The sequence below is a fragment of the Sparus aurata genome, chromosome 7 (genome assembly GCF_900880675.1).
Source record: "Sparus aurata chromosome 7, fSpaAur1.1, whole genome shotgun sequence".
Classification (NCBI taxonomy): Eukaryota; Metazoa; Chordata; class Actinopteri; order Spariformes; family Sparidae; genus Sparus; species Sparus aurata.
Window position 1 is genome coordinate 25,499,651 of NC_044193.1, and position 23,448 is coordinate 25,523,098.

The 23,448-nt window shown below is 41.8% G+C and overlaps 3 protein-coding genes across 4 annotated transcripts; all 3 read left to right on the plus strand.

Annotated features, from left to right (window-relative positions):
• Positions 1–673: 673 nt before the first annotated feature.
• On the plus strand, positions 674–5,145 carry hspb7 (heat shock protein family, member 7 (cardiovascular)). Its single transcript, XM_030423557.1, has 3 exons — positions 674–1,111; positions 3,684–3,808; positions 3,941–5,145. The coding sequence occupies exons 1-3, from the start codon at positions 940–942 to the stop codon at positions 4,118–4,120; spliced, it is 477 nt and encodes a 158-aa protein (XP_030279417.1). The 5' UTR covers positions 674–939; the 3' UTR covers positions 4,121–5,145.
• A 1,152-nt stretch (positions 5,146–6,297) lies between these two features.
• Positions 6,298–17,847, plus strand: zbtb17 (zinc finger and BTB domain containing 17). 2 transcript variants are annotated; one of them, XM_030423556.1, is made up of 15 exons: positions 6,298–6,468; positions 8,157–8,392; positions 8,501–8,680; positions 9,233–9,565; positions 9,657–9,746; positions 10,050–10,324; positions 11,396–11,538; positions 11,625–11,925; positions 12,130–12,217; positions 13,388–13,504; positions 13,608–13,728; positions 14,348–14,478; positions 14,577–14,837; positions 15,014–15,103; positions 16,471–17,847. In XM_030423556.1, exons 2-15 carry the CDS (start codon positions 8,188–8,190, stop codon positions 16,926–16,928), a joined length of 2,793 nt encoding a protein of 930 aa, XP_030279416.1. In that variant the 5' UTR covers positions 6,298–6,468; positions 8,157–8,187; the 3' UTR covers positions 16,929–17,847. The 2 variants fall into 2 exon arrangements, with proteins under 2 accessions (XP_030279416.1, XP_030279415.1); XM_030423555.1 differs by having other exon boundaries at positions 6,299–6,468; positions 8,133–8,392.
• Positions 17,848–18,303: 456 nt separating this feature from the next.
• Positions 18,304–22,664, plus strand: ddost (dolichyl-diphosphooligosaccharide--protein glycosyltransferase subunit (non-catalytic)). Its single transcript, XM_030424265.1, has 11 exons — positions 18,304–18,606; positions 19,236–19,346; positions 19,454–19,540; positions 19,633–19,736; positions 19,826–19,920; positions 20,220–20,313; positions 20,422–20,570; positions 21,156–21,303; positions 21,428–21,548; positions 21,655–21,761; positions 22,099–22,664. The coding sequence occupies exons 1-11, from the start codon at positions 18,372–18,374 to the stop codon at positions 22,246–22,248; spliced, it is 1,401 nt and encodes a 466-aa protein (XP_030280125.1). The 5' UTR covers positions 18,304–18,371; the 3' UTR covers positions 22,249–22,664.
• The last annotated feature ends 784 nt before the right edge of the window (positions 22,665–23,448 follow it).

Below are 23,448 nucleotides of genomic sequence, written 5' to 3' on the forward strand. Positions count from 1 at the left end.
TTTCCATGACTGAATAAACAAGCTGTTCTCGGCGGGAAATAAGGTCCCCAGAACACTGTTGGAAGCTAGAAAGGTGGCAGGGTCCGCCACATATAAACAAAGTAAACCAGCACGAGAATGCGTTGTCCTTTAAGCTCAGTTTGTTTATTCCGTTTATTAAGCGGTGAAAACAAAGAGATTTTATTCGTTTAGGCATAAAAATAATCAGTTAATGAAGATCTTTCTCCTCTGTTCCAAATGCCTTCCCCAAAACTGCATAGTGCACCTTTAATAAACAAACGCCTCGAAGTGGGAGGCAGGCTCTCTCCGATGAGACGGAAAACATTGGACAGTGTGGCATTTAATGGCCGAACCACGTGAGGATCCAATTTCAGGACAAAGGCAAGACGCTCAACATCAACAAAGCAGAGGAAGCAGACAGATGGAGCAGTGGAGAGCAGGGAGAGTTAAAGAGGAGGAGGAGAGGGAAGCTATTTCAGGGACAGTGCGTCTGAACTGACAACTGTTGCCCCCCCTCACCCACTGTTATTTCTCTACCTCTCTCTATCAAATCCCACTCTCTCTCCTGCTCTTAACCTCTGGGCCTTCAATGCCCAAAACTTTTCCAACCACAGGCCCTTCTCTCCATCGCTCTGTGCGTCTCGTGATAAATATAGAACACTATTAGCCTTTCCCAATGAGCTGTGACACACGTGCACACCGCCCAACCACGCGTGGGACCGTATGGTATATAAGGCCCGACGGTGAGGGGCTGCAGGAGAGTGACAAAATAAATGATCTTAGCTGACTTAAACAAAAGTAACAAACAGGAAAGAAAGGAAGTCAGAAGTGTATTTTTTCTTGTAGTTAAGGCTCTGGAAGAGGACTCAGCTCTCTCCGCCTCCCTCTTCCCTCCCTTTTACTCTCCTCCTCTGCCTCACCCAGCACTCTCAGCCATCCATGAGTGTGACCAACTCCTCTGCCTATCGATCGGAGCGTAGTTTCCACCAGACTTCATCCTCGTCCTCGTCCTCGTCCTCTGGTAACCCATACATGGAGAAGAGCCGGGGACTGTTCACCGAGGACTTTGGCTCCTTCATGAGGCCTGGGAGCGACGCCTTGGGGTTTTCCAGTAAGTTGGGAGCAAATTTGGGTCACTGTTACTTGTTTTGTATACAAAAGTATTTGAGAGATGACAGCAGGAGCAGGTTGAAGTGATAGCTTTCGACTGCAAGGCAGATTTGTCTGTGTGCTTGGAAGGGATTTGTTTGAAGTGTGGTGTTTCTCCCCATAAAGCGGCGATAAAACATGTCCGAGGTGACAGTTCAGAGGAGGGAGGTGACAGGCAGCACTGAATTCAAAAGGCAAAGGGACCTTGGTGTGGAGGATGTGTTTAGACAAATGTGTTTGTGAGCAGGATTGCGGCCATGGTGCTGTCTGATGGAATAACAGAAGTGTAGAAATAAATGAAAAGAAAACAGATGTGCAGAAACAGGACACAGTCTAGATTAGAGCTGTATTTCTGTAAAAAAAAAAAATCAAGGCACTGTTTTGGCCTTTTCTTCCGGACTTTTCAGGCATTTAGATCTGGGGACAATTCACTTTGCAGTGCCTGGTTCATCTTCTAACTCCATAATGTGTGGAGCTGCTGTGAACTGCACTGTATCACTTCACTGCTGGCACGCACAGACGTGTGAATGTGTGACATCTGAACTTTAAAGGGGCTCAGTGTCCATGTCGTCCGGTCCTCAGGGGCAGAGCAGAATTGTCTGGGAACCATGGTTGGTGTACCATAGGTGCACCAAAGAGCCTGAGGGTGGGTGCAGCTAATGGGAAAGCAAGGCCCACACACACACACACACATACACGCAAGCAGGGGAATGCTGGACAGACTGCCAGCAGTGTGACTTCACACACTGAGTATCTGGAATGACGCCTGCAAAAGGAATGACCAGATGGTTACCCGGTGACCGGTGTACACACCAAATACATACACGCAGACACTTCAAATGATGTCACACAATCAAACAAATAAGTGAAGTCAGACCTAATACCACACACACGCACGCACGCACAATTCCAGTCTGGTGATATGTGTGTGAGGTCATGATCTGTTACTTCACTGAGTTTAGGATATCACTGTCGTCACTGAGCGGACAATGCATCAGACTGCAGGATTCTCATGTTTCTCCACTGTGTCCTGTTACTGCCTGCTGCTGCCATGAACCTGTTTTCTCTTAAAGATCATTAAAGCTGCATTAATCAATGTGTGTAATGTGAAAGGTCTCGTTTATAGTGACAAGCCCACACATAATTATACACATGAATTATATACAGCTCTCTTTAGCCTCCCTTTTTTTTATGTGTTGCACAACTTCCAAACTCTTCTTTTTTCGGTGATGTCTGATAAATCTGTTTGCTACCTGCACAGGACCAAATAGCAGACGAAGTTAACAGCTACTTGAGGAAGAATGTCAGTCATCTAGTAAACTGCCCAAGTTTTTCGGTGTCTATTAACTTCTGAGGAAAGCCTCAGAAGTTAATAGACACCGAAAAACAGAGCATGAAACAGGTATCTCCAGGTGGACAGAAACACATTCTAAGAAATGCCAGTGATGCTCTGTGTAAATGGGCTTTTATTTTTTGTACAACTTATTTGCATTCATAGCCCTATAAGGTTAATATTCCGTATGATGGATGCCGTTATTCCAAGTGAGTCCAAGCTGAAACTAGGAACCTGAAAATGAGCACAATGTGGAACCTTTAAGTACACAATACACAAAAATAACGGAGGCATGAATTTTTCTTTAACAACAGTTGTCAAAAAGATGATTTTGGCATTTGCAAAAGGAAAAGAAAAAACAAATCCTGATTTCGATCCTTGCTGTATCTGAACTGTGACTTTCCAGTGACTCTGTAGAAGTGTATACAATCACACTGTGATGCTGTATAGCCAGATAGAGTACAGTGGAAGACACGCTTGAAACATGGATAAAAGTTTTTGATGACGTGAATTAAAAAACTGTCTGTAACTAACACAGAATGTTTTTTGATATGTAAGCTCTGTGCAAATTGAGTAATTTGTAAAAAAAAATGTCAAAGCCACTTTCACATTGTTGTATGTCTTTTTAACAAGAGACTCATCAAAAGCACTGGTGTTACTTATAACATTACCAGTGGCTCTGTCTTATTCAAGCATCCCAGTGAGTCATTTTCACAAAAGAAATAATTTACCTTTCTAAACTGGGCTCCCAGGAAATACACAGACCCAGGCAAGCGTAGCCTCTTTAGGAAGCTAAAAAGCTCAGCTGCCAGAGAAGTGACCATTAGTCAGTTTATGTTTATTTCATTTTATGAAAGGACCCAGTAAACAAAAAACTAATGAGTCTGAATTATGGATTCTACCATTCAGCAAGGCAGCAAAGCACTCAAGTAGTGGCGCACGAAATGAAAATAACAAAAGTTTTCACCAACATGATGAAGTTTCTTAAATAAAGAGGTTATCACATGTCTGCAATCAATCCCAAAAGAAAGACCAGCCGCCGGTATCGTAATTATCACAAGTCTTACATTTACACAAGATGTGAGTTCACCCTCTTTAGCAAGCAGCATAAATGGAAATGCAGTGAGATTTAATTCTTGAGAAAGAAATACACGTCTCCTCCTCTGTTCTAACATCTTCTCTCATCGTGTCGTGCGTGTAGGTGGGTCTGGAAATATCAAGGCTCTTGGGGATTCGTACCAGTTCACAGTTGACGTGCGAGACTTCTCCCCCGAAGACGTCATCGTCACTACATCCAACAACCAGATTGAAGTTCACGCAGAGAAGGTGGGAAGCCATTGCTTTTGAGTTGGAATGTAATCATAATGCTGCAGAACCTTGAAACAGCTGTCTAAATGGGAGTAGATCTCTCTTCATTCACAATACATTAAGTCACTGCCATCACTCTGCCTTTGACAGCTGGCCCAGGACGGTTCGGTGATGAACACTTTCACGCACAAGTGTCAACTACCTGAGGACGTGGACCCCACCTCGGTGACATCATCACTGGGCGCCGAGGGGACCCTAACAGTCAAGGCACGGCGGCACCCGGCCAAACACGAGCTCGTACAGACCTTCCGCACGGAGATCAAAATCTAGAGAGGGGGCGCACTTTCTCATCACAAACCTCTCACCCCTTTTTTTTTGCTTTGTGATTTTTATGTTACTTCCTCTATTTCCTGTCTTCACTGAAGCCATTCTACTTTAAACACTCAGAAGTCGGCAGTGTGCTCTATAAGACATGCCACCTTCTCGCTCCATGACTGCAACACGTGCCTGTTGTTGCTCGTTTATATTCTGAGTTAGTTCACAGTGCTCTGCAGCAATAGGTTAAACCTGCACGTAACATATTGAGACACAGGCGCTTGGACATGTACAGCATTTGTATGAAGACACACACACACACACACATAAACACACATAGAGATATGATCTGATCAGTTCACTTCCCTCCTGTCCTCTAACACAGGTCTAAAAATCTGAACATCTGAAATTGATGATGGCCACGTTTAAAAATAATTTATTGTATATTACGATTTGTGTGAATTAAATGATCCTGCTTTGACAATAAAACATCTAGCAATGTGTGAGCCTTCTGATTGAGGTATGGCATGACATACTGATTGTAACTTTTGTTTTTTTTTACTTCAAAGGCGCCATTTGTAAGAAAAGTTGATCTTTGAGTCTCGTTCACACATATAAAGACGTTTTGGGTTTCCCAGCTTGTCAAAACCGACGCTTTTAAAAAACGGCACCTTTAAAAGTAACAGTTTTAACTCAAGTTATACAAGTTTTCAAGACATATCGTTGTTATGATGTAATGAGTTTTGTTTGTAGTTAGCACCTACATTACGCCTGACAGATTGTTAGACATGTTGGATTTGTATTAACAACAGTAGTGCTGCACTCTGTGGGGGGCGCCAAACTGCACAAAACGCCAATTTCTACATAATGGTGCTTTAAAGGTGTGGGCCCAGAGTTTGGGTACATATGGATTCATAACCATTTTCTTAAGTTACTATCACTGTCTTTATTAAGCATGTTGATGGGTCTCTGTAACACTTATCAGTTAATTTTTCCATCGGGAAAATGAAAAATTTGGTAATTAAAACATTTGGATAAGATTTTCATTTGTTCAAATTTCTTTTTGTATAATGTTGAGTTAGAAAAATGTTACACTAAATAATAGAAAACGGGCTGCAAGAAAAGGGTTATTTATAAATTGTTTCTAGCTTATCAAATGTGATTATTTTATTGTTTTTTTTTTGTCCTCTATGACAGTAAACTGAATAAATTGACATTTGAGGAGTTAATTTAAACTTTGGGGAACACTGATTGACATTTTTCACTATTTTCTGACATTTTATAAACCAACTTAATAATTGCATAATTGATAAATAACCAACAGATTAATCAACAGTGAGAACAGGCTGACCATTAGTTGCAGCCTGGAATCAATAATCCATTTTGGAGGTTGATTGATACGACACCATTATTCCTTCACCATACAGACACACAAAAGGTAAAAAAAAAAATAAGGCCAATATATGCACAAAGACGGAATAAGACGGAACACCGCAAGACTAGTCCTAAAATCAATGGTGAACAGAGCAGCATTCAGTGTCTGTATACAGGATAGAAGGTGCTTCAATTCAGCTTTTGTCTTTCAAAGCATTTATGAGGCATCTGTCCTGCTTTCACAAGAAAACAATCTCAAAGGCGCTATTCAAGCAAAAATAATCCAGGAGCCTTTGTTATGTGGCTCTAATGTTCTCCACAGCGTTTGAGCCAGGCGGTGGCCTTTGGGGTTTGATTGTTTTTCACTGACGAAGGCCACATTATTTAAAACGCACCCCACAATGTGATTTATAATGGTGCACTGAAAAGAGCATTGAAATTAATGTTTTTTTTCCTGTTTTATTGTTCCCTTGAAGGATAATTTGAAGGAGATTCTGCATTTTTATTCTTAACACACGGATCTCATATAATCCGTATTAGTTTGATACTACAGTGATGTCTAATGGCATAAACATTGATATATCATATCATAATGACAATATTTGAGACAGCCTAAAAAGTGACATAATGCACTTTGAATATGTTTATCAAAGAATCAGCTATCAACTAGGCCGTGTGTGTAAATCAGTTTGACATCATCTCATGTGCTGCTGCTGGTGGCGCGCGTCAGGCAGATGTCGACACCATGGCGCCACCACGCGGTCACCATCAGCACAGCAACGCGCTCGCACTGCGCCTGCTCCTGTGGTACATCCGGCCGGTCCCTATCAATCGATCAGAGAGAGGAAGATGGTGGCGGATGGAGTGAGCGGGGCAAGATCGATCACCGAAAAACTCGATTGGGTTTGTTTTCGTAACTGACTCAAACACTCCGTAACACCGCCTGGCGCAGCAACCACAGCCCGGAGTGAGGAGGCGGTAACAAAGAGGTAATTCAGGAGCCAGTTTATATCACAATGGCGCTAACGTGAAGCTAAATGACGAACGAGCTGTGAAAACAACAAGGGATAAAGGCAGGCCCGACTCGACGCTCCGCCATCTTGTCCCCTTCACTGCATGCATGTCAAGGCACGCTAAATTAATCCCTGATAACAAAGCTACTAGGATGGAGGAATTGTAATCGATGTGTTGCACCGTCGGTCAAAACCTTTACAGGAGCTGGAATTTCAGTCACAAAACGTCACACCTGCAGCTTACCGACCCAGTGTGTTGTGTGTAGTTGCGTGGCTATCAGGAAATCAGTTGAAGCTCAATTCTGGTGTCATTGTGGCTGGCTCAGAGAAACATGAGCTAGCTTTAGCTGTATTTTGAACGGTCGTGTTGCCTCGCTGCTAAAACACAGTCTTGGTGTTACGGCTATCTCGGATATCTCAGAAAAAGCCTGATATGTTATCTGACGTTACACCCATGCGAGCACACATTACTGCCATTCACTAACAATACAGCACAAACCAGACACACATTATACAAGATGAAGTACTTGCTTGACATTTTAATTGACACACAGCAAGTCTTAAAACTGCACAGGTGTAAATACTGTGTGTTTACACAAGCCACCGGCCTAACCTTGGCTTTGGGTTTATTATATAGAACTGAGTGAACTATCAGTAATATTATGAATATAAATGATCATAATAAAATGTTCTAGATAAAAAAATAAACATTTCTGCCTGACTGGCATTTTAAATTCTGTGGAACTGTGATAATGTTTGAATTCCTCATATGAGTTTTGTAAAGCAGCATCGTCATAAAATGATATCACAATATTTTAAGGATATACGGAGATACACAACATATTTCTTTGTTTTGTGAAAACTCTTTTAAAAGCACATCGGAATTCTAGGACAGGGCCACAAAATCTGATATCATAATGTTTTTGGCCACATAACTTGATATCAGTATTGTAAGGATGACTGCCGGGACTTCCACAGAACATTAACACAATTAGATTTTAAATAATTGATAAGTATCAGCAATGCGGATGAAAAGACTAAGTGGGTAAATTCAAGTATGAGAACGAGTCAGTCTGGGAATCTCTCTTAAATTACAGTAATGTAATGCAGCCTTTAAAGTCTTCACCCTTTGGATATGAAAAATATCCCAAGTCTAAGACTATCAAACAAATTTAATATACCATTTCATATTAAACTATCACATCGCACTTTGGAATGATGGCTGTTGTCAATCATCTGGATTATTCATAAAATGAGGTTGCTTCCCTGTAAGGTGACAGTCATATCAGAGGTGGACAGCACTGACTGATGGGTAGTGTTTAATAAAAGGCCAGTGAATGTTTTCCCAGCGTAAGAACAAACTGATTTGCCGACCGAGCTGACTATCTCGTCCTTTCCTATTGAGATCAGGCAGGCTACATTATTAGCAACTTTTAAATCTTCTCTTAAAACCGTCTTTTATAGGAAAGTATTGGCAAATTCTTGCTTTGGGTTTTTTTGTGTTGTTTTTTTATCTGCTGTTTATTTGTAACTTTGTAACCCCGTTTAGAAAAGTAGTATATAAATGAAGTTATTATTCTTATTGTCTGCCTTTCCTCATGTTCCACATATGACCTCTTGTTCTTGTCGGCTCTCCACAGAACCTGTGCCTGTGTTTCTGCCAGCCTCTTCCACCGTCCCTGAACCGTCACGACGATGGAGTTCCCGTGGCACAGTGGGAAGGTGCTGGAGCAGCTTAACCGCCAGCGCAAGCAGGGCCTGCTGTGTGACTGCACCTTTGTTGTGGACGGGGTGGACTTCAAGGCCCACAAAGCTGTGCTGGCGGCCTGCAGCGTCTACTTCCGCACCCTCTTCCTTGACCAGAAAGATGTGGTGCATCTGGACATCAGCAACGCAGCAGGTGGGTCTTCCAGCTCTCTAAACACCATGAAACCAATCTTAGATAATAATAAATGTAATCACCACTGCTGTGCAACCAGGCTTGTTTTACTGTTGACTGTCGTTGCAGGTTTGGGTCAGGTCCTGGAGTTCATGTACACAGCCAAGCTGAGTTTAAGTTCGCAGAATGTAGAAGACGTGCTGGCTGTTGCCAACTTTCTACAGATGCAAGAAATTGCAAACGCCTGCTCTGCGTACCAGTCAATGGCAAATCCAGCTCCGTCCCTCATAACGCTGGATTTGGCTGTCGGTGAGTGCACATCTTCACAGGCTGCGTAAATACTTAGTATAATTGTGTTTTGTAATCACTGCACCGATCCTCTTTTAACTCAAAATTAAGTCATTATCCTCACTTTAATCATTTGTGACCTCAATTTCACAAGTGATGAATAAGGTCAGCCATTTGTTGCTGGTGTTCAAAGGGTCAGATGAGGTTAACAACATCACAATAACATCTATTAATTAATTTAACACTTAATGTGTTAGACTGTGACGGTCATTCATTACATGAGTATTCCTAATAGTTATTAGCAGTCATTACATACAGCATTCCTTATCTGATTTATAAAGAAATAATAAGATAGAGCTTTAGATTTTAAACAGTTTTAAGCCGCAATTCACTTTTTATTAGAATTTTCTTCTGAAAAAACCTTTCTTTGATTTGATATTTATGATACATTTTCATGAATTTGACATTTTACGTTGCAGTCTGAGTATAGACTGTGGAGCCTGATATCCAGTACTTTTTCCACCATATTTTACTAAAATGAAGAGACATCTCCTTTTTTCTTTAACATCCCAGAAGAGAAAACAGATGTCGGAGAGCAGCGGGAAGAACTCGAGGGCAACCTGGCAGAAGTGGCATCCCCAGCAGGCGTTAGTCATGCCAGCCCCCCCACAGAGGATAAAGAGCCCACACAAAATCAGGAAACCCTGAAAGAAGAAATCCCTCCTGAAACACAACAGCCTGTCTGTCAACCCAGCCCAGCCAGAACCCACTCAGGCCGAGGGCGACCGTCTAAAACAACCATTGTCACTGCTCAGAAGAAGACTTCTGTAAAGAAGGACGAAGAGAAAGCTGCACAAAATGCTCCTGGATTTCAGGATGACCCGTCTGACACTGACTACACACCCAGTAAGGACATAAATATAACGTGACCTTCAATTTATAAAGTATTGGTCTTTTGATTTGACCAAAAAATTAAGAGATATTTTCTCGTTTGCAGAATCACAGTTGAAATCTGCTGGCAGCTCGTCCTACATGAGCTCTCGGGGGAGAAGAATCAGAAAACCTCCTCGACGGAACTTCCCGCCTGGTGAGGAGGTTGCTCTGGTTTGCTCTGCTTTATCAACCAAAACAACATCCTTTTCCTTTAAGCTTTGACCTGATTGTGAAATACCAAGTATCATCATTTAGGAACATGTTCCTGGCAATAAGAAGTCAAGGAAGATGAAATTGTCAATCAGTTTTTGTTTTAGTGAGGCATCAGTGACAGACTTACAGTTTTATAATTGTCTGTCTGAAACCTGCAGACACTTTGCTATCATGGCAATTGCCACTTTCAGTCAAGACTCCAGACAGTGTGTCATTTTCAAGAGCCTTATTGTCGCCCTCGTAGACAATGACTCAGAGGATGAAGGCACGTCAAAGAAGAAAGCTGAGGAGAAGGCGGTGGAGCCAGAAGAAGTGGCCGGAGAGCAGGGGGAACAGGAGGACGACGACGGGGAGGCTGATGATGATGAAGAGGAAGCCGGAGAGGATGACAGCGAGGTTAGCCAGCCGGAGGGAGGAGCCGATTCGAGCAGCGAGGGAGAGGGCAGACAAACGGCGTCGACGTCTATGAGCAGCCGGTCCGAGTCAAAGCCTTACAGCTCAGTGACGCACAAATGTGAGGTGAGAAATATTAGGCCCGGGTGCAGGAGAGGATGAGCAAAGGAACTTTTTTTGTGTTTACATTTTGCCAAATTTTAATGCTGTTCTTAGCTTGTGCCTGAAGGTTAATATTATCAACTCAAGCTGTGGAACAGCACTGCTCATCACTGCAGTAACAAAAGGCCCTAGGCACACTGAGTTGATCTGCCTAATGCGTTCTGCAGACGTGTTACAACTAATGCATATGCATCAAACAAAAAATGTTGGGATGCTTGGAGGTTTTATCCAAATCTTGCGGGTAGAGGGAGTTTTGTGCAAACATTGGTCAGAGTCACACACAAAACTTTGCAATAAAATGAAAGGCTGTTTAGTTTTTTTCACAATGAATTTATCAATTTTCTCTTTAAATTGTCAGAAAATTGTAAAAGTTGTTGACCAGTGTTTCCAGAAACCCAGTATGGAGCCTTCAAATGTATTATTTTCCACAACCCAAACATACAGAAACATTATGACTGAAAATATATGTACTCGGACCCAGGGGCGTTGCCAGACACTTTTTACCGGGGCACATGCCCCGGTAAACATGCGCTGTGCCCCCCTGTAAAATTCCAGATGAAATTTCACATTGAGTCTATTTTTCATCACAGACAGTTTATGATCACAGAATGGAGTCGTTGACAGCTCCTGTGACAGGTGAAAGCAGGAGAAGATGCATGTGGACAGTCAAGTCAGAGTGAGGAAGTGGAGGAGAGAGACAGACAAGAGAGAGGGAAAAGACATGAGGGACCATCACTTCATCACACTGAGGGAACAGATTCCATAGAAACAGATATATCTGTTGAGGAGGACACTGGTCAGACGCAAGACTATTCAGATTCATAGTGCATTTGTCTGTTTGGCACTAATATAATGAGGATGTGTTTGTTTGTGTGTGTGTGTGTGAGCGGATGGGGGGGGGGGGGGGTTATGGGGTGCTGTGCCCCTGTAAAACTGCAGGCCTATCAACGCCCCTGCTCGGACCAAGAAACTGATTACCGTTGCAGCTCTAGAATGAAAGTGTTCAGCTCACTCGACATCTTTTCCTCTCTCCAGGACTGTGGGAAGAAATTCACCCACACAGGTAACTTCAAGAGACACATGCGCATTCACACTGGAGAGAAGCCGTTCAGCTGTCGGGACTGCAACAAAGCCTTCTCTGACCCTGCGGCCTGTAAAGCCCACGAGAAAACACACAGGTGAGTTACACACATTCCTGCACTCCTGCCTGCCTGCCCGCTGTCACGTGTTGGTCTTAAAATCAAGCATCCCCTCACCTCCTAAGCCCTCTGAAGCCATACTGCTGCTCGACCTGCGGAAAGAGCTACCGACAGATCAGCCTGCTCAACCTGCACCGCAAACGCCACACGGGCGAGGCGCGCTACAGCTGCGAAGTGTGCGGCAAGCTCTTCACCACATCTGGCAACCTGAAGCGCCACCAGCTGGTGCACAGCGGAGAGAAGCCATACCACTGCGACTTCTGTGACAAGGCCTTCTCCGACCCCACGGCCAAGATGCGACACCTGGAGACGCACGACACGGAGAAGGGCCACAAGTGTCCACACTGCGAGAAGCGCTTCAACCAGGTAACGTCATGTCCGGGAGGGTTCGGTTTTGTGGAAAAACAGGAGCCATGACAACGTTAAACTATTTCAAACTGTGACAATTTTTCAGACAAATGTTATGATATATTTCATTGTAGATAAACTGAGTTTGTTTGCAGAATATACATACTTTACATATCGAGGGCTTTAACTTGTTGCCTGATGTTGTGTTTGTTTGTGTCGTAGTTTGGAAATCTGAAGGCTCACTTAAAAATCCACATCACAGACGGACCTCTCAAGTGCAAAGAATGTGGCAAACAGTTTACCACTTCGGGTAAGAAGATAGCACGGAGCATATGATTTCTTAACTTGCGTTTTGAGGTTGATGTTTTTCACTGAAACAAATGGCCAACTCTTTGTTTCTCAACAAAGTTAAATTCTACCCAAAAACAAGATGATTGGTTCTTTATGATTATAAATTGCACATTTTTGCCTATTGGGTTTTGATTTGACAAGTGAATTTAAGATGGGCATTATTGTTGCAAACCCCCTTGTACTGCCAAAACACAAGAATTCTGGGCCATTGTGACGGCAACATGCACGCAGTGGCAACACTGAAATCCTTTTGGGAACAATCATCCTTCAAAGTCAGTCGACTAAAATGCAAAGTAAACCCACAATTCAGTGCGTTAGATGTGCTTTTGACCAAACAAGAGTTGGTGATTGCTGGAGAGATGATGATAAAATTACTGTTTCTGAAAATGGAGTCTGGTGGATTTGGCTAGAGCAAGATAACGGCTTCTGGCTAAACAAAAAAACTGTTTGGCTCCATCTCAGTAGAGATCCTTTCCATAATGTCGTTAGACACTACACATAACAGTCTCAGCCCGTCAGTGGCAAAAACAAGCACTTTTCTGAACTTACTCATCAGTGGAAGTTGCTCTTAAGGATTAAGCTGCAGCCATTGCAGGCTCAGACCAATCTACTGGACCAATTCCAAAAACACCAAAATATGTTAACATAGGGTCTGGATTTAAAATATGAAATTATCTTTTTGAAGTTAGTAAAAGGCTATCAGTGGTGTTAACACATTTGGTGAAACAGAAGTACAGTTAACATGTTGGATACAAATCCCTGCTGTGTTGAGTTAAATACCGGAGTGAGATTTTGTTTGTGTGCAGAAATCTACATGTAGCATAAAGTCAACTGGAACTCAGGATCAGTGCATTGAAAGGTGAAGCTCCGTCTGAGCGTTAACTTTAAATGAACTGATCCTCTAAATATAAGATACTGTATAATCTCCTCCTGATACCAACCCTTTCAGACATTTAAATGTTATTTTCAGGTTTCAAAAGAATTCCATCGAGTGGTATTTTTTATCCGAAGTGAACATCGGCTGCTTTCAGTTTGTCTGCATGTTATTTAAAGGAGGCTGACTTCTGTAGCTGTGTCTTCGCTTTGAGGCATTTGGCCTGACCTTTGTGTGATGGTATCTGCCTTTTAGGAAATCTGAAGAGACACCTGCGGGTTCACAGTGGGGAGAAGCCCTACATCTGTATGCACTGTCAGAGAGCCTTCAGTGACCCTGGAGCTCTGCAGCGGCATGAACGCATCCACACAGGTTCGCCCGTGACATTCACACACACTGTGGAATTTGAAGGCAGCATACGCAAATATTATCTACACCCAGCAGCCACGGTGATAACGTAACTCGTGTTTCACAGGAGAGAAGCCCTGCGTCTGTCTGATTTGCGGCAAGGCCTTCACCCAGGCCAGCTCACTCATCGCTCACGTACGCCAGCACACTGGAGAGAAGCCCTACGTGTGCGATCGCTGTGGCAAAAGGTCAGCAAGCAGATAAGTCAGTGCTGTAACAGAAGGCTCATTATTCAAACTCCCACGAACCTGAAAATAACCTGAGCTTCTCTAATGAGGAGATTTAGAAATATGTGTGGAAAGAACAGAGAACATCAGATATTGGTTCAAAGTCTTATCTTGTATAGAGAGTAATGGGAATTGTTTTATGTAGTCTAACATTAAAAAGTAATATACCAACATGAAATTTTCATTGTAAACTGCCACTATGATGGTTCACAAATAAGAATTGTCCTCAGGCCTGAAATACCATGTTGAGCTAGGAGATAAATCTGATCTGGCAGGTGGTAAAAATAATAAAACACATTGTGTCCTTTCCAGATTTACTTAAAGACTAAACAGCTTATTGACTTAAGTCTTGTTTGTGATGTGATAATTGTAAATAAATAATACAGTTTTTATTATTGGGGCAAGTAAAAGTCAATCTGGGACAAGTAGATTTCTGACCCAGCTGCCCGACCGGGGATATGCAAAAAACAAACAGTAACATTGAACTTTGCTAAGTTGGAAAATATGTTTGTTTTCTTCATTTAAAATTGAGTGAACTGACCCTTTAAATGCTTTGAATTTTATGCCCATCTCTGCACAGGTTTGTGCAGTCCAGTCAACTGGCCAATCACATTCGGCATCACGACAATGTCCGACCACACAAGTGCCAGATGTGCAACAAGGCGTTTGTTAATGTGGGAGACCTGTCGAAGCACATTATCATTCACACAGGTACGGACACACAGTGTGAGGTAGTTATGGGGCTCTGGAGCTTTAACAGCTTTAACCTTTTAATCTTCAGTTGATGACTTCACTCTGTCCTGTCTCAGGGGAGAAACCGTTCCTCTGTGATAAATGTGGTCGAGGGTTCAACCGGGTTGACAATCTGCGCTCCCACGTCAAGACCGTCCACCACGGCAAGGCCGGCATGAAGCGGCTGGTGGTAGCCGGGGGCAGTGCTGACGAAGGGGCCGATGGGTGCTTGGGGGCGTCCACATCGGACGAGATCAACATAGTCACCGTCACCACAGAGGACATCGTCACCCTGGCGACCGAGGCCCTGGCAGCCAGTGCTGTGGCTCAGCTGACAGGTCAGAGAGCATCTTTGAGGCTGAGTTTAGTGATTTTATGGGGAAATGCTGATGTCCCGTACAAATTCTGCATACACTACCATGACCTTGTTTGGACAATACAATAAGAATGAAGGATTAAAGGGCTGAGACAGTGATGAGTGTTTGTTGACCTCATGTCATGCGTTTGTTTACAGTAGTTCCAGTGGCTGCATCAGTGTCTGCAGATGAGACGGAGGCTTTGAAAGCTCAAATCACCAAGGCAGTAGAGAAAGTGCAAGAAGCAGGTAAGACTGCAAGGAAAACCATAAAAACAATGGGATCGGGAATGGCTAAAGCAAAACAGGACATAAGGTAAAGGTTGCTGCAGTGGAGCCACAGCAATATTCCATACTGAGCCAGCACCTGCATTTGAGCAGAATTGGTGTGCTGGTTGACTTATTATCATCATCGACTAGCAACACTTCTAACAGAAACAGCTTAAACATACTACAAGGAACATTTAACCGGTTGTGTCTCTGATGCCTCTATATGACCTACCTAAGCAAACGAGACAGTTAGAAGAAGATTGGCTACTGCTGTGTAGTTATTAAAGTTGTTCTTATCCATCCACGTGTTGAAATACAACTCACAAAAATCCTGAGATTAACACTACAGCCCAGAGAAAAAAGACACTCTTTAGCAGTGGTGTACATTACTAAATAAGCTAATATTGTCATATCACAGTTATTAATCTTACATAGCCAGAATAGAGACTTCGCTTGATTGTCATACATCTTGCAAAAAATGGTGTTTAAAAAAAGAGAAATAGTAATGAAAATAGATCAAGATCTTTATGATACGAGGCTCATTTGTCTACAGGGGCTGCCAGAATCAATAAGAGGTTTGTAGCAGCTTAAAGGCCAGGTTTTTTTTTTGCTTGAACAGACATATGAAGCTTAGACTTGCTACATGATAAAGTCAGCACTGTGATTCACAACTGAAAATTGTTGAACTACACATTGAATTTGATGCCAGTACCTGGTTATTGACAAACAAAATAATTTTCTAAGTTAAGTAACATTTGTGTAAGTTTGTGACTGCAGTACCTTTGATAAGATCTATAAGATCTAACGTCCATTTAGTAGCTGTTGTGCAGAGTTTGTTGCTTTGTCATTGAATCATACGGTTTTTAAGGACTTTTTGACCTGAAAGCTGCAGTCCAGGCTTCATTCATGACTGTGGAAACAACTGTTTAGAGAGCAATTCTGTGATTAAGGTGATTTGTCTGTGATGTTTACTGTCATGGATTACCTTTGTCAGGGCTCTAAAAGTTGATTACCACACTGTATTGTTATGAAAAACATGCAATATTTGTATTGCAGTACATGGCCTACAATATGCATAAACACAAATATGACACTTATAATGCATAACCTTAATTGTGAAAAGTCTGAAGGGTAAATTGGTTTGATCATTTTTGACAGTTGCTGTTATAATATTTTGGTTTATGTTATAGCTAAATGTTTCAAATGTTAGTATGATATTGTGTGCAACTGTGTTTAGTTTCATTCTGAGCCAGATCATTTACAGGTAAATGCATAGATGTAGAGGCTTCATCTTTAGATGGAACACAATGTGAGAAATGTGAACGGCTTACTTCTTCTGTTCTCAGACCCCAACACCCAGATCTTGTACGCTTGTGACTCATGTGGTGATAAATTCTTGGATGCCAGCTCCCTAGCCCAGCACGTGCGCATCCACACAGCCCAGGCCTTGGTCATGTTCCAAGCAGATTCCGACTTCTATCAATACACCACGGCCACCACCACCGAGGGGGATTCTGCTACAACATGGCAGCCCACAGCTGAACAGGTCATCCAGGAAGGAGAGCTGATCTTCCGCGCCCAGGATGGAGAGGGCGAGGCAGAGGCAGAGGCAGAGGCAGAGGGAGGGGTGGTAGGGGAGACACAAGAACAAGAGGAAGGGTCAGGAGAGGTGATTAATGAGGAGGGGAGGGAAGGTGGAGAAGTGGAAACTCACACTGAGCTCCACACAGAGGGAAGTGATGAATCTGCAGTAGAGATAGAGGAGGAGAAGGGAGAGGAGATGGAATGTGAGAGTCAGGCGTAGTGGGACAGATGAATGTAGAAATTATGAAATGTAACAGATATCTATTTTGTACAGCAGACGGAAATACAGGAAGTGAAGTGAGTTGCTTAAGCATCGTAGTTTCAGACTGCCAGGAATGTTCAACACTGGATTCATAACATGAAACACTTTTTAAACACCTTAGTATGTAAGGACGTAAAATATGTTTTCGGCAGTCCTTATTTCAGGAAATTAGATGAGATCCAGTAAATGTTGTAGATAATTCTTTCACAGATGGTTATACTATTAGTATAGTTTGTTTATTTTTAGTCTGAAATGCAGGACTGTGCATTGTCTAAATGTTTAAAACATTGAGATCACAGTTCTGTATTATCTAATATATCTTAAAGAAAGTCCTTTGTGGTATTTTTCCAGTTCACTGCAATGAGATGTGTACATTTTCCTTAAAAAGCCAACAATGTTGTTATATATTGTACTTAGTTAAAGTATTTTCATGAAAAGCACATTATACGGAGATTATCTACACAAACATACAGTAAAGGAGTACTAAGGTTTAACTTAGGTTTAATTATCACTTCCTCTTTTTCCCAGAAGTGGGATGTCATGTATGTGTGTACTGGCGAACACTGTAAATGCTGTGGGTGTATAATTTTGTATATTTATGTGGCCTCTAAAAAAAGTCTTAAGTCTGAAAAAGATTTGAAATGAAAGAAGCGTGTGGTGATTGCAACTTGTGAATAATTCCCTCTTTCGCATTGATACCAAGACAGCTTTTCCTGCTATTGCATTAAACTGGCTACATTGTTTTTCTTTTTCTTAGACAGACATTTTATCTGTTTATAACAACGCCTTTTAAGATGTCCTATTGAATATTAGTTACATTTTAGACTCACCGGTTGTCATCATCTGATCAATAAAGAATCATCACGCTGTCGGACTACCCTTGTGTTGTGCTGTTAATTTTTAGTGTAACACTGCTGTAATTTGTTTCCTTTAAGGTTAACATTGCTAATGCACACTTCCTGGAATGCAATAGAGTTGGGAAAGGTGTGTTACAGATTTGTTAAATTATAAAATAAGCAATATTAAGCATTGAACGGGAATATAGAATAATAACTTTTTATTGCACATTCATTCATTGCATTTAATTGGTTGTTTTCAGCCAAATTATTGTTAACCAGTGCATCTTTAAAAATAAACAACCAGAAAACGTGGTTATTTAGGCAAATTCAACTCGTGATTAAGTCAATTCATTATTTACATTGATTATGATTATTCCATAAGTATGGCTACTTAGTTCAGTCCATTGCTGCGTGTTCTTCCGTGGTTGTCAGTCTTATAATAAAGCTTGCCTCCCATTGGCGGAGCGGCACTCAAGTGAGACGCGTTCCTCTCTGTGATTGGCTGGATCTCGGGGTCAAAGTGAAGTCGACTGCTAACGCTGACGTCGACTTCTGCAGCAAAATGGCGTCGGTGACAGTGGTCATGCAGACGAACCGGTCCAGTTCTTTATCATCGTCCAAAAAACGAACCGGAACAATGAGCCAGAGGAGGTTCAGACTTTTGGACAACAGTGTCCTTTTATTCCTGTCGTTAGCTTGCATGTTGCATTGCGCTCTGGCTGACGGTAAAACGTTGGTACTGCTGGACAACCTCAACATCAGAGACACCCATTCAATCTTCTTCCGCAGTCTGGCAGGTCAGTGCGAGATTCGTGCTTGTTTCATCCATAATTACACTTTTTTTGTCTTGTTATAGCTCCCTATTGTTCTGTAACCAGGTCTCCGGTTGTGAATACAGACTTCGGGACTCAAACGTGTAGAATTGGGCTTCCTGTAGCATAGCCAGGCTGCTAACGTCATGTAGCTATTATGTTCAGTGTGTCTCGCCAAACTTAATTCAGGCCTCTGGCAGTTTAATGCATTTCCAACCTAACAATGGTCGTATACGTGTGCATTTACGGCCACTTATATTGTATTGAGTCGATACGGAGCCACTCTTCATTTCGGCTAACTTAAAGCCCACCAAATGATGTTGGATATGCATAAGGTTGTATGTATCATCTTATCTTAATAATTATTCACTTGCTAATATGCTTTCATTGGGCTTTTTAATGCCTCTACAGCTATTTCCTTTAAAGCATTTTCTGTCAGATACATTGTGTAGTTGGGGTGGCACACTTTCCCATTTGATTTAAAGGCAAGAAATCCTACGAAGAGTTAATGCATATCATATATGGGGAGTTGCCACCTTGTTCAAGTTACTGCAAAAGTGCATGACATGTATGACAATGTTTCAGTGCCGCTGGTAATGTAATTCTCCTTTCAGATCGTGGCTTTGACATCACATTCAAGACCGCTGACGATCCCTCCCTGTCTCTGATCAAATACGGCCAGTTCGTGTATGACCATTTAATCATCTTTGCGCCATCAGTTGAGGGTAAATTTCACGTACTTTTTTCAAACTCAGCTACGTAAATGCATGCATCATCATTGTGGCAGTGAATCAGTCTTAAAAAAACAACTTATTCTTGTTATTTCCTGCAGACTTTGGAGGAAACATCAACGTGGAGACTATTACATCATTCATTGATGGTGGAGGAAACGTGCTGGTTGCTGCCAGTTCTGATATTGGTCAGTGGATTTACAGTTTACAGTTTTGGCTGTAATATTAAATAAGATACCGTAATATTGTCCTGTATTAATACTCTTCTCTTGTTACACAGGTGACCCCCTGAGGGAGCTGGGCAGTGAATGTGGCATCGAGTTTGATGAGGAAAAGACTGGTGTCATTGACCATCACAACTATGACGTGTCCGACCCTGGAGAGGTAAGCATTCTCTTCAGACCGCAGGCATGTCCAGTTTAACCTTTACGACTGACATGTTTTTATTTACAAGTGATCCTTCTCATCTCCAGCACACCCTGATTGTTGCTGATCCAGAGAACCTGCTGAAGGCGCCAACTATTGTGGGAAAACCCACCAAAAGACCTATTCTGTTCAAGGGTGTAGGGTAAGTACAACTTAATATGATTTAGAAGTGTATTACTCTATTTTGACACCCTGACATTCAATATGTTAAAGCTGTTAATATTCCATAGCAACAGAAAATACATTAACTCGCTTTTTTACATGTTGTTTACACATTTGAAGTTATTACTATATTGATAAATAACTACTCCATCACCTCCTGAGGTCTGTTTTTCACAGAATCCTTCCTGTAATTGGCTGTAGGAGAGACTTTTCAGCAACATTTGATGTGTCACCTGTTAAGTATTGTTCAACTAATTCTGAACCAACCTGCCCTTTCAGCATGGTGGCCGACCCAGAAAACCCTCTTGTCCTGGACATCCTTACCGGCTCTTCTACCTCCTATTCCTTTTTCCCTGACAGACCCATCTCTCAGGTACGAGCACTGAACATAACATCAGATTATTGATTTTAAAGAATTTTATTCAGAAAGAAATGTAACCATATAATATATTGATTATTATTATTTGTGTTCGCTCTCCAGTATCCCCATGCTGTTGGCAAGAACACCCTGCTGATCGCTGGCCTTCAGGCCCGAAACAACGCCAGAGTGGTTTTCAGCGGCTCCTTGGACTTCTTCAGCGACGCCTTCTTCAACTCTGCCGTGCAGAAGGCCACGCCTGGCTCCGAGAGGTAGTCGTCACTGTTAATCACATCCCTTCTGTTTCTGTCTCCTAAAACCAGACAATATTTCATAGATATAATCAATGACAGGCTTATTATTTTTGGTTTTGTTGCCATGTGAGCTGAACAGCTATTCTATTACTCCTTGATCATGTTTAATGCTTTAATAAATGTATGTGCATACTATTCTTTCTTGAACTCATCAAGCTAATTTGTAGGAAAAAATATTAAAGTGTTATCGTATAATATTTATTACATGTGTAATTAGCATGTATTGCATTTGACTTTAAAGGGTGTTCATTCTCTTTTAGTACACTTGCGGTTAGATTTGGTAAAAATGCTGTTTCAGAGACCAACTCTGATATTTTTAGGCTGCCTGCTCACAGCAGATATTTCTTGCTGCTTGGCAGCAAATGCACTCTTACCTCCTACTGACTTAATTATTGATCGACTCGACTTCAAATCTGCAGTAAAACAAACTACATCCCATCCGATTTGGAGGATCCTCACTTGACTAAATTAAATGTTTATTTTCATAAAAATTCCGTATCAGTCTCCTGTGGTTGATGCGCTGCTTGTCGTGGTCTTTGATAGGCACGAGCAGACAGGGAACATGGAGTTAGCTGAGGCTCTGTCTCGCTGGGTGTTCAAGGAGGCTGGAGTCCTCAGGGTGGGAGCTGTTACCCATCATCCTGTCGGAGAGACCACTCCCCCTGCAGCGTACACCATCACCGACCTTGTGGTGAGTTTGAGATTGGTGATTCATATGAACATACATCACCTTGAATATGTTTGTGTAGCCTGAATCAGTGGTTGTGTATTTGTATGTGTGTATATATCTGTAAGTGTGAAACTGTCCCATGCAGGAGTACAGCATCGTCATTGAGATGCTGTCTGAGGGCCGTTGGATTCCATTTGATGGAGATGATATTCAGCTGGAGTTTGTGAGGATCGACCCCTTCGTCAGGACTTATCTCAAGAAAAATGGTATGTTGCTGTCATCATAAAAATATAAAGTCCTGATGAATTAATTTTGATTATTGCTTACAACCTAAATACATCGACTGTAAATGCTGTGTTGTCTTTCCTCTAGGTGGAAAATATAGTGTCCAGTTCAAGTTGCCCGATGTGTACGGAGTCTTCCAGTTCAAGGTGGACTACAACCGACTGGGATACACACACATGTACTCCTCCACACAGGCAAGATAATCAGAAAGTTTACTTACCCTTAAAATAGCGATATGGTTGTTGAACGGAGATCTCTATGCATGGAAAGTGACAAATGCACATGTAAGGACTGATATACCAGAGATGACTCATTTGTAGTCTATTTAATTAGTCAATTAATGGAGATGGATGTTAACAATATTTCCTCACGTCTTATGAGGCGTTCTAGAGAGTACATTGGTATATTCCTTGAAAGTTACCTTCTTGAGTGCTGTGGCATGGAAGGTGTTCTTCTCACTTACAATGCATTTGACGAGCATCCTCACACATATGGCGGGCTAACCTCTACGTTGTTGTTTCCGTATCACAGGTATCGGTGCGTCCCCTGCAGCACACTCAGTACGAGCGCTTCATCCCCTCAGCCTACCCATATTACGCCAGCGTCTTCTCCATGATGGCAGGACTCTTTGTCTTCAGCATAGTCTTCCTGCACATGAAAGAGAAGGAGAAGTCAGACTAATGCAGAGAAACAACGGGGAAGCCAAGGGTGTTGACAAGGTCCTGCAATTGAACTTATGGTGTGAAGAGTTGAAATTGAATGTCTTTCTTCACGCAGGGACTTGGACTGCAGTCCTCCATCAAAATACAGTATCTCTTCAGTTATTGGGGCACTCAATGACTAGGGGACTGGAGGCCAAAAGGGGTGATGACTGTAATGCAGTGGTTCAGTTTTTTGTTTTGTTTTTTTTTTGTACTCTGAAATCACTTAAAGGCCTGTAAATGTTCTGAAGTCAGTCAGCGTTTGTATACAAATTGCTTTACATTTGATAAAAGTAGAGCACTCTCCTTGGAACATGAATCAAATCCATATGAAAATTTGACCCACATTTTCTAAATCGGGAAAGGTTATTGTGGTAACTACATGCACTGAAAATGCCAACTGTTCTTATTTGTTTGATAAGACCTCAATGTGGATCTGAATAAAACACTGACATTCCAAATGATCTCCTTTTTCAACATTACATAATTGTGCTGTCATTTTCCTAATAGACCCTGATAGATGATGTTTTTTATTTCATTGTATTCTACATGCCGTGTCATGATTGTAACGATGTTCAAAAGGGTCACTGTGTAATTTTGGAGAGGAAATTCAAATGCAGAATTTTAATAGTTGCAACATTTATTAGGTAATAAGACAAACCATTACTGAATGAACAAACTGTTCTCCAAGGAAAATAAGGTCCCCAGAACACGGTTTGTAGCTAGAAAGGTGGCAGGGCCCGCCACCTATAAACAAAGTCAAAAATAATGAATGGTCAATTTGTTTGAAAACGAGGAAGTTTGCACACACACACAAAATCAGTCAATGTAGATCTTTCTCTTCTGATTAAAATGCAAAGCTTCTGCTGATTTGCAAAAGGCCAAACCTGTATATCTGATGCAACAAGATAGATTATAGACTTGCTTCAGTTTCCTCCTTATGATTCACCCTAGAGCATGCAGTGGCCTAATGAGATGGACAGTGTGAACCAAGTTTCCTTGGTGTGATAACATTAAAAAAGACTTAAGTAAGTTAAACCATAGTCTGTACGCCGAATTCAGGAGTTAGTTCTTATTTTCCAAAATGAAGTAATACATTACATTATATTGTGTTTGTGTACAAAACCAAGCAAAAGCACTTTTAATTCAGACATTTTTGAACGTTGTTCGGCTCCTACAG

Coding starts and splice junctions, on each gene's coding strand:
- hspb7 (XM_030423557.1), top strand. CDS start 940: ATGAGTGTGACCAACTCCTCTGCCTATCGATCGGAGCGTAGTTTCCAC. Junction 1,112..3,683: donor CGACGCCTTGGGGTTTTCCA/GTAAGTTGGGAG, acceptor TCGTGCGTGTAG/GTGGGTCTGGAAATATCAAG. Junction 3,809..3,940: donor TTGAAGTTCACGCAGAGAAG/GTGGGAAGCCAT, acceptor TGCCTTTGACAG/CTGGCCCAGGACGGTTCGGT.
- ddost (XM_030424265.1), top strand. CDS start 18,372: ATGGCGTCGGTGACAGTGGTCATGCAGACGAACCGGTCCAGTTCTTTA. Junction 19,921..20,219: donor ATTCTGTTCAAGGGTGTAGG/GTAAGTACAACT, acceptor CTGCCCTTTCAG/CATGGTGGCCGACCCAGAAA. Junction 21,304..21,427: donor ACACCATCACCGACCTTGTG/GTGAGTTTGAGA, acceptor TGTCCCATGCAG/GAGTACAGCATCGTCATTGA.
- zbtb17 (XM_030423556.1), top strand. CDS start 8,188: ATGGAGTTCCCGTGGCACAGTGGGAAGGTGCTGGAGCAGCTTAACCGC. Junction 13,729..14,347: donor TGCGATCGCTGTGGCAAAAG/GTCAGCAAGCAG, acceptor ATCTCTGCACAG/GTTTGTGCAGTCCAGTCAAC. Junction 14,838..15,013: donor TGCTGTGGCTCAGCTGACAG/GTCAGAGAGCAT, acceptor GTTTGTTTACAG/TAGTTCCAGTGGCTGCATCA.